This window comes from Aulonocara stuartgranti, assembly GCF_965226115.1.
Source record: "Aulonocara stuartgranti genome assembly, chromosome: 8".
Classification (NCBI taxonomy): domain Eukaryota; kingdom Metazoa; phylum Chordata; class Actinopteri; order Cichliformes; family Cichlidae; genus Aulonocara; species Aulonocara stuartgranti.
In genome coordinates this window covers 6,571,274-6,585,043 of record NC_138959.1, presented here as the reverse complement: position 1 = coordinate 6,585,043, position 13,770 = coordinate 6,571,274, and the positions used below count along the sequence as shown (strand labels likewise).

General features: G+C 39.0%; 1 protein-coding gene across 2 annotated transcripts; it reads left to right on the top strand.

The window, feature by feature from the left end:
• The first annotated feature begins 1,331 nt into the window (after positions 1-1,331).
• On the top strand, positions 1,332-13,722 carry LOC309713508 (kelch domain-containing protein 1-like). 2 transcript variants are annotated; one of them, XM_082545176.1, is made up of 13 exons: positions 1,332-1,692; positions 2,442-2,512; positions 2,768-2,885; positions 6,334-6,446; positions 6,704-6,794; positions 6,885-6,983; positions 7,908-7,982; positions 10,354-10,412; positions 10,535-10,647; positions 10,931-11,003; positions 11,182-11,266; positions 12,494-12,573; positions 13,257-13,722. In XM_082545176.1, exons 1-13 carry the CDS (start codon positions 1,591-1,593, stop codon positions 13,375-13,377), a joined length of 1,200 nt encoding a protein of 399 aa, XP_082401302.1. In that variant the 5' UTR covers positions 1,332-1,590; the 3' UTR covers positions 13,378-13,722. The 2 variants fall into 2 exon arrangements, with proteins under 2 accessions (XP_082401302.1, XP_082401303.1); XM_082545177.1 differs by lacking the exon at positions 1,332-1,692 and adding an exon at positions 1,850-2,047.
• Positions 13,723-13,770: the final 48 nt, after the last annotated feature.

Genomic DNA, 13,770 nt, shown 5'->3' with positions numbered 1-13,770 from the left:
TGTGGTGAGCACTACGGGTCTTATAGTCTTGGTATTTGGTGTGATGACTCTCCTTTGCAACAGGGACTAAGCAAGAGGTGTTTCACAGGCTTAGGACCTTTTGCAAATGCAGGTGTGCTGGAGGACCACATATTTCTGCAGAACATGTTTTTAACAGCCTTGGGCTCATGTCACATGACCCTGTCAAATGTGAGGCCATATTGTCCAACGCTAAAGCTTGGTCCAAATTTGGTCATGCAATGGGACTCCATCAAGTCCTGTGGAAACTTTGTTTTTGTGCAGTCATGTTAAAAACAATAACACTGTGTTTAACAAGTTCCTCTGTGAAATAAGGAAGTCAGGAAGTTAGTTTCATCGCCATCTGTCACACTGAAATCATTGTAGGAATTTGGGTGTGTCTTTACATGTAGAAAAGATAGAAGGGAAATTCCTGTTTTCAACATCTTTTAAGATGGACATTTTGTGCTTTTCATCATTTTCTGTCATATTTATACGGATACATCAGGGGATCCTTATATTAAGATAAAAACATACCAAAATTGCGAATAGTGAAATCAATATTTATAAATGACGAAAGCTGATGCTTCAAAGTGTTCTAAACAGATAGTTTGATCCTCACTCTGGACTCTGTTTTAGTTCATTGAGTGTGGATATCCCTTATATGGTCACATGTGGCACATGGCAGTCCCACAGACCTTATGTTTACCAATCAGAAGAAGGATGGCTTAAAGCGAGAGGCCCTAAAACAGTCTATGGGGCTGTAACAAAGACCAGAATGAGAAAAACAAGTATTATTTTAAACTGAATAATGCAAAGCTACTCTACTTGAGTCCAAGTTTAACATGAACCTTGAAATGTGCTTTTAGAGACAAAGAGCTCCTGCAGAAGGAAGTGGATGACCATTAATATGTAGTGAAAATACACAGATTAAATGTGATTTACAGTATTATGGGAAAAAACAGGATCAATGAAACTAATGTTTTGACCTTCATTTCACTAGAATTCAACTAGAATTTTGGAAGCTCCTGAAGAGGGGAGGAGGGAGAAGTCTTGGCTGTATAACAGGTTGACAAGAAAAGGAACAGATGTATCACTCGGAGCAGATTCCTTAATACCAAACCTACCTGCCATACTTGGCACTTCTATGTTCTGATTTCATCTGTGTTTGGGGTGTTAAAATATCCACTTCACTGCTTCTAACCTGCCTGTTTATTGTTGAGTATACTAGCATGATTATATTTCACTCTATCACAGAGAAATTACGCGCAATGTGTTAAATTTTCATGCGGCCCATTCTAAACAAATGATTCTTAATCACTTAGGTATTCTAAACACGCAATACCTGGTGTGCCGAACTTGCATGAAGGGCTCATGCTTATGGGAGGAGTAAACAAAGGCAGCAAGCCTGAAAAACACGTTCCCCAAAGCCTCCAATTCAGACGGCACTTTTCTCTGAGCCAGAGCGACACGATCAGGTCCTCTGAGCCGCCACAGCATTCACCTTAAGCTTTGTTAAGCACTTTTCGGCGGTTTTTATTTGGGCGACGTGGCGCTGCTCATCAGGCAGGAGAGTCAGAGCGCAGAGCTGGGATGGATGCTGCTCAGAGAGGCGCGCCGGTCAGCCCGCTGGAGAGGAGCAGCCACACCGCGTTCATACACAACAATACGCTGTATGTGTGGGGAGGTTACCAGGTAAGAAGAGCCGAGGTGTAATTATAACCTCGCTACCTGTGCAGGTCCCCAAAACTTGATTCTGTTTATCTGAACGTCATCAGTGGGGGAAAACGTTTCGATGAAGAGAATGAACTTTCTAGAATTTCCTTTCTTTACCTGGATGATTAGGTGCAGGTGTTTCTACGCGGAGCCAAGTCATGACAATAAATTTAAAGAAAAAGTCACTGGTGACTGCTTCTATGGTAACTCAGTGCGTCCTCGCTGTGTTTACTTTGAGGAAATTGAATCCTAAAGGAATAAATCACCGGAGTATATCAGTGTTCGTATTTATGAGTACGACAAATAACACGCATCCAGCATGTGTCGTTGAAAGGTATTACAGCTTGAGCTGCTACTGAACTGAGTGAGTTACACAAAGGTGTACAAGCACCTTTGTGTAACTGTTCACTTTAACTGTTCACTTTAATTAAAAGTGAACAGTTGTTTTGGTTCAATGCGTTTGTGACTGTATATGTATATGTAGACTTAAAAAAAAAAACACTGCGGAAACCAACTTGGCAAATGAACTGGAGATTTCAAATATCCTTCTAGGAAATCCTTCTAGCATGTTTCAACAAGAAACATTTTTTTTAAACTGCATCTTGCTGCATCCAGGTTGTTGCTATGTCCATCAGCCATCTAAGGTCACCACAGCTTTTCAGCAATGTGCAGCTTTAGTGAACAAAAGAGGACATTCAGAGCTTTATCTTGTCTTTGTTCCTTCACAGGTAGTTGCCGGACAGGATGTCGTGTTGCCCAGTGATGAGATATGGCTCTGTGATTTAGACAGTGGGATGTGGTAAGATCAAATGAGGGCTGTTTATCAGCTGAGATAAACGGTGTGTCACACTGACATGTATCAGAGGATAGGACAAACTAGATAAAAGTGACTTAGCATTCAAAAAACAGCCTTTTCTTTTATGGTTATTTGAGTCAGGTCAACTAAAACCAAAGCCAACCTTTCTTAGTGTTTACTTTATATGTGTGTTTAAGATTTCTAAGGCTTTACCTTCTTATCTTTTACAGGCGTTTTTTAACGTTTTTGTCTTTGCAGGGAGCGGAGAGAGATGACTGGAGACATCCCACCAGACCTGTCGGGCTTCTGCGGTGCTAATATTAACACTAAACTCTACATCTTTGGAGGATATGAAACAGCTGGGTACTCCAGCCAGGTGAGATGCTGGGCCACACATTCTGTTCCAACTCAGACCTGAGCGTCACGTTTGATAAAGATAAATGCTTAAACAAACTTCTACAGTCATACAAAAACTTTCTATCAATTTTATGGTTTTATGTATCAGGACATAATAAAATAAATCAGCTGGTACTTACCACGTTCATCCATCAAAATGCAAAGGTAGTGTCTGAAAAACTTCAGCGGAGGAAATAATTATGCAGAAGGTTGTGTGACAGCGTTTCAGCTTGGTTGAGGTGTGGACCTTGATATATATATTTTTTGTCTTGTTCAGCCAATTTAAATAGTCTTTAACCTGAATACAGCCATTACTTCCTCTTGAAAACATAACACTAAACTTTTTAGTGTAAACATATTCCACATATTCCAGTATTCATTATCTCAACTCATCTTATTTTAAATGATCATATCTTTCATTAAAATACTTCTGGTATTGCCAGATGTCGACACTTAGACATCTTGGCACTATTCTATGGATGCTGGAGAATCTGGATTTTCATTTTCTTCTTTACGTTGATTTTCTTATCTTGGACTTGCAAATCATGCGCTCCATGGCGTTCACTTGCTTGGTTCCTTTTCTTGTAGTCTTTTTTTATTTATTGAGCTTTCACTCAAGCTGTAGTGAGTGTCTGACAGCAGATTGCATAGCCCTGTTGGTTCAGAATAATTCAGCTCTACCAACAAATGCACGGTGGTAAGTTAAAAATGGGCCAGTGTACGTACATGTTTCACTAATGAGACACTAATTGTACAATTTTCTGCAGGGTAAGAACTTTTCCATGCAGATATTAGTACTTAAGGTAAATGCCCTCTTGTATGGCTCAATTTCAAGGAAGTTTTAACTTGTCGCAGAGATGTCCTCACATCTAGAGGAGGTCATGCTCCTGTGGCTGCAAACTAAGCCCCATAATCATTACCCATCCACCACTGTACTTGACAACTGTACTGCCATGAACTTCTACATTTAACATGTTAACAGAGGCCTATAGAGTTTGAGCTCTTGGGTTTTTTGCAGTTTCTCAGAGCATGCTGTTAACAGCACTCCAGCTACTTCCATCCATCCATTTTCTTCAGCTTATCCAATTTAGGGTCGTTAAGGGGGTGGAGACTATCCCAACTGTTATAGAACAAGAGGTGGGGGTATATCCAAAATGGGTCGCTAGTCTGTTGCAGGGCAATCATTCACACTCACATTCACACATATGACCAGTATAAGTTCACTATTTCACTTAACTAACTTCATGGTAACATGTGAAACTGTTGGAAAATTATTTTAGCCTTTCTATTTGACTGGGTGTAGATGTATCAGTGACAATTTGCCTACCAGTTTGCTCCTGTCAGATAGTTTACTGTGAAATTTGGTAAATGAGCTGTACAAACATGTAATCGTGGTTTAGAAGAATGGACAAGAAAGTGTACCTTCCCACCTACTCCCATCCTTTCCTCCAAACTGTCACCATGGCAGCTCTTTTATTTATATATATATATATATATATATATATATATATATATATATATATATATATATATATATATATATATATATATATGCGCGCTATAAATAAATATCCCCTGCACCATTACCACCTGAACCATGGATACAAGGTAGCTCTTCTGGACAGAGATCTGCTGGATATATATATTAAAATGTCTCATTCACATTGGAAAATTGCATTTATACACTGGCTGTTCTTTGTCTTTGATATAATGAGCAAATATTAGCATACACAAAGTCAAAAAGTTAGCTAGTGACTTGAGCTGGTGTACATGTTAGACCTGAGAGGCATCAGCATCTTGGCACTTTTGTTCTTGTGAAGATCAAGTTATCGTTCTGAACTTTGCTAGACTTGCTCACAGTGGGAGTACATACTTCAGCAGAACTGTTTGAAGGATAGTTGAATAGATTTGGAAAACTACACCCAGCTACCCGCCCGTCAACTTTTGATATCAGACTTTACATTTTTTGGTAACTTGCAAAAAAGCAAACATGTTTTTTTTTAAAGTCAGTTTCAGCACAATATTACTAAGATGCACGATAGTAAGAAAGCAGATAAGGCTCTCTTTCTAGGGGTTTCTAAAAAACAACAGACAAAACAAAATTCCTTGCATAACTGCTTGACACTTTACATGTATGTGCAGTGATATGCATGCCTCCTTCCCCAGGAGCAACACATTTGAAGTTATGTATTTTTTTTTTTTTAAAGTGTAATATTGTTCATCATGTTTCAGATGTACTATTTGAGTAAGTCTTCTGAGCTTTTTTTTTTTTTTTTTTTGTAAAAGAAAGCTGTAAAAGTTGTTTGACTTTTTCAGAGGTCATCAAATATTTGTCTCTTCTGAAAACGGGCTCAGCTGTGTGACGTCATTGTTGTGATAATGTTTAATTAGAAGTCACTCAGAGCCTGACCTGTTCTTTATGCTTTCTGGTGGCTATCACTGATATGGAAGATTGGACAATGTGATCGGACGTGCATAAAGATAGTCGCAGGGGCTTGTCTGCACATCAGTGTTTAGAGAGGCATAAAGGAGATTCATCTATTTCATGTTTTGATTCAGGGTATGAAGACGGTCTCCAAATGCAGTTTGTCGTGTGTGTGTGTGTGTGTGTGTGTGTGTGTGTGTGGTTCACAAATGCTGTTTTGTCAGGCTCATACCAGACTCTGTAGAGACTGGATGGAGATTAACCAGCTCGATCATCTGTTCTGATAGCTGTGTGAAAGCTCTCTGTAGAGGCAGACTAGAAGTTCACAAAGAATGGCTTTTAAAATGAAAAGGTGCATAAGCAGTGTGGATTTACCATCCATATAATATGCAAAATTAAGAGTCAAGAATTTGTGGTTCATTTTTGACAATAAAATACAAACACAAGCAGCCAGGAGCTCCTTTAAAAAAAGGTTTGAATTAAAAATTGGCTAGATGGCTAGACTGTGTGCTGAAAAAATGTCCCCTGCACCATTACCACCTGAACCATGGATACAAGGTAGCATGGATCCTTGCTTTCATGCTGTTTATGGCAAATTTGCTCCTACCAGTTTGGTTTCTCCTCTGATGTGTGACATCAACAAGCCATTTTTTTCCCCCAGAGAACTGACACTCGCTTGATATTTTCTCTTTTTTCTGACCATTCTCTCTAAACCCAAGTCATGGTTGTGCGGAAAAAATCAGTAGATCGGCAATTTGTGAAGTACTCGGATCAACCCATCTGCCACCATAATCATGCCACATTAAAAGTCTTAAATCACCTTTCCTCCTCATTCTGATCCACAGTTTGATCTTGGCCATGTCTAACATGCCTAAATGCATTTGACCATATGATTGGCTAATTTGATATTTGCATTAAGGAGCAACTGATCAGGTGTACCTACCAAAGTAGCCAGCGAGTGTATTTTTCTTATTTTGTCTAATAAATTGAACGGTGTTTGTAGATGTTCAGCGTTGACCTCTCTGAGCCGTGCTGCTCATGGAAGAGAGTGACTGACACGAAGGGAACGACCCCCTCACCTCGTAACAAACACTCCTGCTGGGTACACAGAGGCAGGTCAGTTACCACAATACACAAGCTGTCAATGAATAGCAGCCCCAGTTTTACAAATACAAATAGCAGGGGTTTATGTTGCACCTTTACCTCATTTTTTTTTTTTGTTTAATTGAAGGATGTTTGTTTGTATTGTGTTTTTTTTTTTTTTTTTTTTTTTTTTTTTTTCTTTTTTTCACAAATTCTTCCAGGTTTCAGTAATTTCATTTGTAAATGAAAGTTAAAAGAGCAGTATTCTCTCCTATGTTGTCTCTGTGCAGATTGATCTACTTTGGTGGATATGGATGCAAGACCTTGAGGGAGTTACGAAACACATCGTCATCAAACTTCACTTTAGAAGAGATGTCCTGGGTAGATATTACTCTGATATAGAACTTTGGTTGCCAATTTATTGGTTAATCGTTGTTTTACTAATGATGATCGATATGTTTTTCTTTTTAGTCAAGAGCTGTAAATGAAGTAACTCTGTGCAAGGGATGGAACAGTGAGGTGAATGTGTTTGACACACTCACAGCTACATGGAGCATGCCAGAGACTCAAGTGAGTAAAACGATAAGATGGTCTTACTTTTGAACTATTAGGCTATCCATGCTAGCAGTTCTCAGAGGCTGTATTCAGACACAGCTGTACCAGAAGCTACACTAAAACTTTGATGTTTTATGATTTTTTTTTTTATTACAACGTGCTGACATCAGCCTGCTTTCTAACAACACGCTGATGTCTGACCTTTGAACTATGACCTTGAAGCATTACACACTAAAATGGTATTTTTTATTATCTTTAACCAAATGACTGGAGCAGAAGTTGATCCCAGCTGAAAAATTCCACACTTTTAAACAATTCTGTAATTTACTAAATTAATACCTTGAAATAATTAATAAATCATTAAAATAGCAACTGAGATAATACACTCACAAATAAAGTGTTTACTGAGATCATAATTAAGGGAGCTGAGGGCTGTTTTTCCACAGACTTGTACACAATTAGACACCTTTTTGCAACTAGAGGAGTCGCCCCCTGCTGGCCATTAGAAGGAATTAAGGTTTTAGCTACATCCTAAATTGTGTTTACAATGCTCATATAATAGAATACCATATGACAGCATGGTGGGTATATAATAGGTTTTTCATGTATGTAGAAAAATTAGGGTCTAACTGAAAGCGAAGAGATGGTTGCAGTGGTAAAATCACTGTATTGAAATGCTGGTGGTGCTCCAGGAAAAGCTGCGGGTCTAAGCTTCATCATCTGAGGACCATTTTGTGGGGAATGGGTTTGATGGTTGTGGGGAAAGATCACCAGCCTCATCAGTTCTTGTCAAGCTTATCAGACCAGCAAGGATGATGCTCTGGGTGGGCCTATAATAAATAAAAAAACATTTAAAAAAAGGAGAAGGATGATGTCACAAAACTATAATTTGTGTTTTGCTGATTTTTATAATAAAATGGTGTGTTTTCTTTTGTTCAGGGTTCTGCTCCATCCCCCAGAGGCTGCCATGCCAGTGCCTTGCTGGGGAACAAAGGTTACATCAGTGGTGGTGTGGTGAGTTCACTTTTCTGAGCTGCTTAACGACACCATAAACAGCCAAAAATATGCAGACACTCTTGCACGCAACCTATTTTGTATCGGTTGATCTGCATTTTTGTCGTCCTCAAAGGGAAACTTTAATGCTGAAGTATACTGCAACTATTTTGGACAATACTCTTCCTCCAACTTTGTGGTAACAGTTTGGGGAAGGCCCTTTCCTGTTTCAACATCCCTTTCCTGTTGTGACGTGAAGCCGCTCTCATGCACAAAGCCAGATCCTTTATAAAAATGGTTTTCTTTTTTGGTGTGAAAGAATTTGACTGACCTGCACAGAGTCACGACTTCAATCCCATCCACCCTCTCTGGGATGAGGTGGAAGTCAAGGCTTATCACCTAAAAACAGTGTTCCACCTTACAAATGCAGCTACAGTCTGGTGGGAAAATCTCAGAAAAGTGGAGCAGAAACACGGCAGATTAATGGACATAGCTTTATATTGAGATGCTCAACAATAATATATATTCTGTGGGCCATGTAGTGTATGGCAGATTAACAGTCACTCTCTTAAAACTTTATTTCTCCAAAAATATGATTTTAAATGCCAAAAAGTTCCAGGATTTATAAATCACGTTAAGTTTCCCAGCTGCCCCTTTTAGGTTTATCTCCTTCCACACCTCCAGTCCTCTCCCAGCATGCCAATATTATTAGTTTGCTCCATAGAAATTCTGTTCTGACCTCAGACTGACTCGACTGTCATACAGTAAAAAATATGACAAAGTCCATGTTCAAATGCTAAAGGTCGTAATAAAACGCCTATATTTCTGAGCTCTACACACACTGAAAAAATACACCAACTCATATCAGCTTGCAGCTTCTCTATATGGAGACACAAAGAGGCAAATATATTTTCACTCACCACAGGTGTGAGTGAAAGTGTAACGTAAGCACCCATGGGATCACACAATGAACATAAACCTCAAGGCGCTCTAAAAGGCTGATAACACCTTTCTTGCCCAGAATGGTGTAGACAAAGAAGAAAAAAATAACTTTGCATGTAACTAGTCCTGTAAGAAAGATGAGAGAGCAAAGTAGGCATTGAGACCAGCATAACTGGTGGCCTTAAAGGCATATTAAATGTATGCCTTTATCTTTGTGTGAAGCTTCCGATTTTGTTGTTCACATTTTGGACAGAGAGGACAGATGGTTTGAAAGAGGAGTGAAAGAAGCCATCTATGTCCATTGTGAGCGACCATCTTTGAACAGAGACGGTGTTTTATGACACCAACTGTCTGCCATCTATAATCCAGTTTTGAGATCCCTTCCCAGACGCCTTAACGCCCACTCACATCCTGGGCCATCTGACCTCAGGAATTCGCATGATAAGGTGGGGCCAGGTTTCACAATGAGCTCACCCGAAACTCTGGCTGATTGGGACCCACACCCAGTTTCACACCTTGGCTCAGGCGATTAGAGGATCATCAGGGGGTCCTTTTGTCCCTCTGTGGGGGGTTACTCCCACTAGGTTTATATCTGGGACTCTCCACCATTTGACCTTAGAACTGAAGAAGCTTCTCAGATGAGAGGTGAAACGTCTTCAAGTAACTCAAAGAAGTCCAGACGCTTTTCTTTGCAAGCTCCTTTGACTACGATGACCTGGATGACTGATAACCTTCACAGACATATTCCAATTTTGTTTCATCATCTTCCTTTTAATTCGACTTTAATATTGAGGATCGACACTGCAGCATTCACAAGATTGTGTGGAGCTGAACCTGAAATTATCTGTTTTTTACCCCTCACCTGCAAAAGGGTGATGGGGTGTTGTTGTCACGCCACTGATCGGGCGGCGTGGAGACCTAAGTTTGTGAATGCAATAGCTTGAGAACAGGGTGATTTTGAAATTGATACCATAGGTGTGTCTACTAGGAGGCTGAGGGGTTGTAGATTTTTGTGAAAACAAGAGCATATTACTAACTCACCACCTGCCCTACTTGGCAGACTGTAACTTCCTGTAACTTTGTCCTCCTTCTCCTCAAAATAAAAATGTGTTGTTGTTTTGACAGACTGGTGGAAGAGCCAGTAAGTAGTCAAACAGGATTTCCAGACTGTACATAAAAGATGGACATAGCTTCCAGGTCTGAAAAGTGCAGCAAATATGGAAGTGCTTTGAACTTTCCTTAAATGGCCATCAGGGGGTGATTATGTCGGGCCCTCTTTTACATACTGTCTAAAAATAGCAGCTGCAAAATAACCGGTCCAGATGTGCACAAATTTATAAAGTTGTTGTACTTCATATTTTTCTTTTAATGCTGAGTGCTGCAGTCATTTACAGCCAAGTGTAGTGCCTCAGGCAAGAGCAATGCCTAACATCTGAGTTTACATTTGCAGGAAGCAGCAGAGTTGGACATGTTCTGCTTAGACCTGGACACCTGGACCTGGACCAAACTGTAAATTTTCTTTCACTCTTGCACACATACAAAAGCAATGACCTAACAGGATTTGTCCTTAGTGGCTTACTGACCACTGCTCTGTATTTTATTTTATTTTTTTATTTATCTTTTTTGAACAGTGACATCTCCTCAGCTTTTGCACCTCTTGGTCGCTCTTGGCATACCATGACGCCCACGTCAGATCACACGCTGTTCATGTACGGAGGTTTTGGCACAAATGGAGATACTTTAAGTAAGTCTAAGAACCCAGAATAAGCACCGATCTGTTATGGGATGAGACAAAATACTCCAAGAATGAAAGTAATTATAAAGAGGCAGAAAATGAAGTGGTTCTTTGTGGTCCGATTTCCAAAAAAACTCCCAAATATTTAAGCAAATCCCCACTTGTTTTTCCTGATGCCATTTATAAAACAGATAACCATTCTGATTGCATATAATCATTCTTTTGGTTCAAGGAAGTGAATGGTTTGTGAAAGTGAAGCTTCGTTATTTTATCATGAGCCTCTTTCTTTTAGATGATGCCTGGCAGTTTAACACACAAACAAGAGAGTGGACCAAGATGATAAACCCCCACAAAGACAAGCCCAGGTAATTAAAATCATTCTGTAAATGTTAAAATTAAGTGTTTCAGCTTCATAGTTTTATCATAATTTGTTCTCACAGAAATGTCTATTTTATCCATAAAATCTTGTTATTTATTCCTCAGAACACTTCAAAATGCACAAAATTTAAGCCTTGCTGCAGTAAACCTTTATTTACTTGTCAGAGTTTTCCATACGGCGTGCCTGGGGAGGGATAGTGACGTTGTGGTGTTTGGGGGAAGCAGGAACCTCCGCATCGTCATGGATTCGGTATGTGATTAACATCGGTCATATTGTTTTGTTACACTGTAAGGTCTTACTGAATAAATCCATTGTGGTATAACCCTTTCCCGTTGCAGACATCATCAAAAGGCTGCTGCATTAAACAGCAACTTTCCTTAAATACTTTTAAACCCCATTACTCTTAAGGTAACTTGTTGAGTCAACCAATTACAGCGTCGTCTTTAACCAGGAGTGTTACATAAATGAAGCATAAGTAGTTTAAGGGCTCAAAGTATTAAATGCACCTGCAATGTGTTGCAGAGTCATGTGAAAAATAACCTCTTTCAGTTCTAAGGCTTTACATATCAAGGCAACAGAAACAGTAATTTGTTCCTTAACGGGTCTTAAAATGAGGTAAATGGGCCTCAGATGAACCACAACAACATGGCACTTTACAAATTGCCATTATTTATTTAACAAATACTAAGCCAAAGTGAAGTTTATTATCTGTTTATCAGATCATCAGCAAGTGTGGAGAGCTCTATAAAAACATACATTTTGGCAGTTTGCTGGTCTGGAGCCTCCAGCTATGTGTTAGCACAGTGTGAAGGAGGAGAGACACCAGCAATGATCTCAGAGAAGCCATTATTGCTGCTAATTGATCTGGGAAGGGTTATTGGGTCATTTCCATTTTATTTGAAGTCCATCATTCTACAGTCAGAAAGTTTATTTACGAGAGGGAAGCTGACGATGTCTCCCAATGTGTTTCCCTCAAGTTCAGATCATGTAATGCTCAAAGAAACTGCAAAAAAAAAAACAACAACAACCCTAAAAGCCACATCTCAGACTCAGATGTAGAACGTTTAGCATTATGCTTCATTCACAAACAGAAAACTAACTCAAATAAGATGACTGGGATCACCGGTGCTGATGTTGCACAGAAAAAATGAACCTAGGACCGTTTGTGGGAGAGAAATCATGAGCTTTAAAGATGGAAAAAAAAGCATTTTGACATTTCATTCTTAATATTAAATGTAGCAGTACTTTAGAAAATGTCAGGGATTTGAAGAAAGTCTTTATGATTTATTATCTGCAAGAAGTCCGTGCAAACGTTGATATGACCGTACAGTAGGACATACAGAGTGTTCACTAAGTGTGGCAACCATAAACCGATTCAATTTTTGTGCCCAAAAACGTTCAAGTAGGGAAAAAAGGTATAATGATTCTTGCATGTATCATCCATCCTCATGGGATTATTTTGAATCCTGTCATCAGATGGTTATTTTGAGGCTTCCATCACCACATCACTGCAGAGACGTACTCATCTTTCAGACTCAGCCTTACTCCCTCTCCAGGTATGCCTAACTAAAATTTTAGGATTCATTTAACAAAGATGCAGCATGGGTTTCATACTTTCTGTTGTGTTAATCATTTCATACTTTAACACATGTATTTCTTGTCATCACTGAAACCTCCATTCACAACCTCCATTTACACAGAATTAATCAGTTTTAATAAAGTCTGCAAACACAGCTGTGCAACTCCTTGTAGTTGTGCTGCCTCACATGCAGCAAGGCGTTAGATTAATAAGCTTTATCTTGGTATTATACGAACACAGGTCACTTTATTAGGTACACATGTTTAACGGCTTATTAACACAAATATCTAATCGTCTGGTTACATGACAAACTCAGCTCATGACCAAGACAACCTGCTAAACTTCAAACCGAGCTGAGTATTTTAGAAACTGCTGATCTTCTAGGATTTTCCTGCACAACCATCTGTAGTTTTTAGAGAGAATTCTCTGAAAAATACAAAACATCCCGTGAGCAGCAGGAATAGAGATGCTTTCAACACTTTGTCTGTATCATAAATAATTAAGGCAGTTTTCAAGGCAAAAGAGGGCCCCAAGCTGGTACTAGCAAGGTCTACCTAATAAAGTGGTTGGTGAGAGTGTAGGTGACAGAAAACATAATGGTTCCCTTGAATAAATAAAACTGCACGCTGAGGTATTTTCCTGTGTTCTGCTCTTCTTCAGGTTATGTGAGGATGTCATTGGACAAAACTCAGAGCTGCTCAGGTTGCAGCTCAGCTGGCTGCCATCGAAGCTACAGAGGACACTTGAGAAGAGAATGAGCTTTTTTTCTGCCAGTTCTTAAAACTTAGAGAGGACTATGTTTAGACTAGACACCAAGATTCTGAGCAAGTCTTCACTGAAATGTCTTCATTTATAAGTTGGGAATATGTATTTATACTTTGAAAAATGGTGCTAGATAAGATACTTTTTAACTTAATTTGTAAATGAAGCCTTTTTAATTTTGGGTAAAATTATTCCGTTTTGTGCTTTCATGTTGTGCTGTCTGTTTAACGTTTAAAAATTGTCTGTGAAATAGTAATAAAAGGTATTGATGTAACATATTAGTGTAGCTTTTTTTTGTTATCACTTTAAGAGTGGAAAATGTTGCAAAATAAAAGCATAAGCAATTGTAAAAATATAAGTAATTGTAGCTTTAAAAATACACTGGATAACATTCTACTCTAAGAGTGGGTTC

Coding starts and splice junctions, on each gene's coding strand:
- LOC309713508 (XM_082545176.1), top strand. CDS start 1,591: ATGGATGCTGCTCAGAGAGGCGCGCCGGTCAGCCCGCTGGAGAGGAGC. Junction 2,886..6,333: donor CAGCTGGGTACTCCAGCCAG/GTGAGATGCTGG, acceptor CGGTGTTTGTAG/ATGTTCAGCGTTGACCTCTC. Junction 10,648..10,930: donor CACAAATGGAGATACTTTAA/GTAAGTCTAAGA, acceptor TCTTTCTTTTAG/ATGATGCCTGGCAGTTTAAC.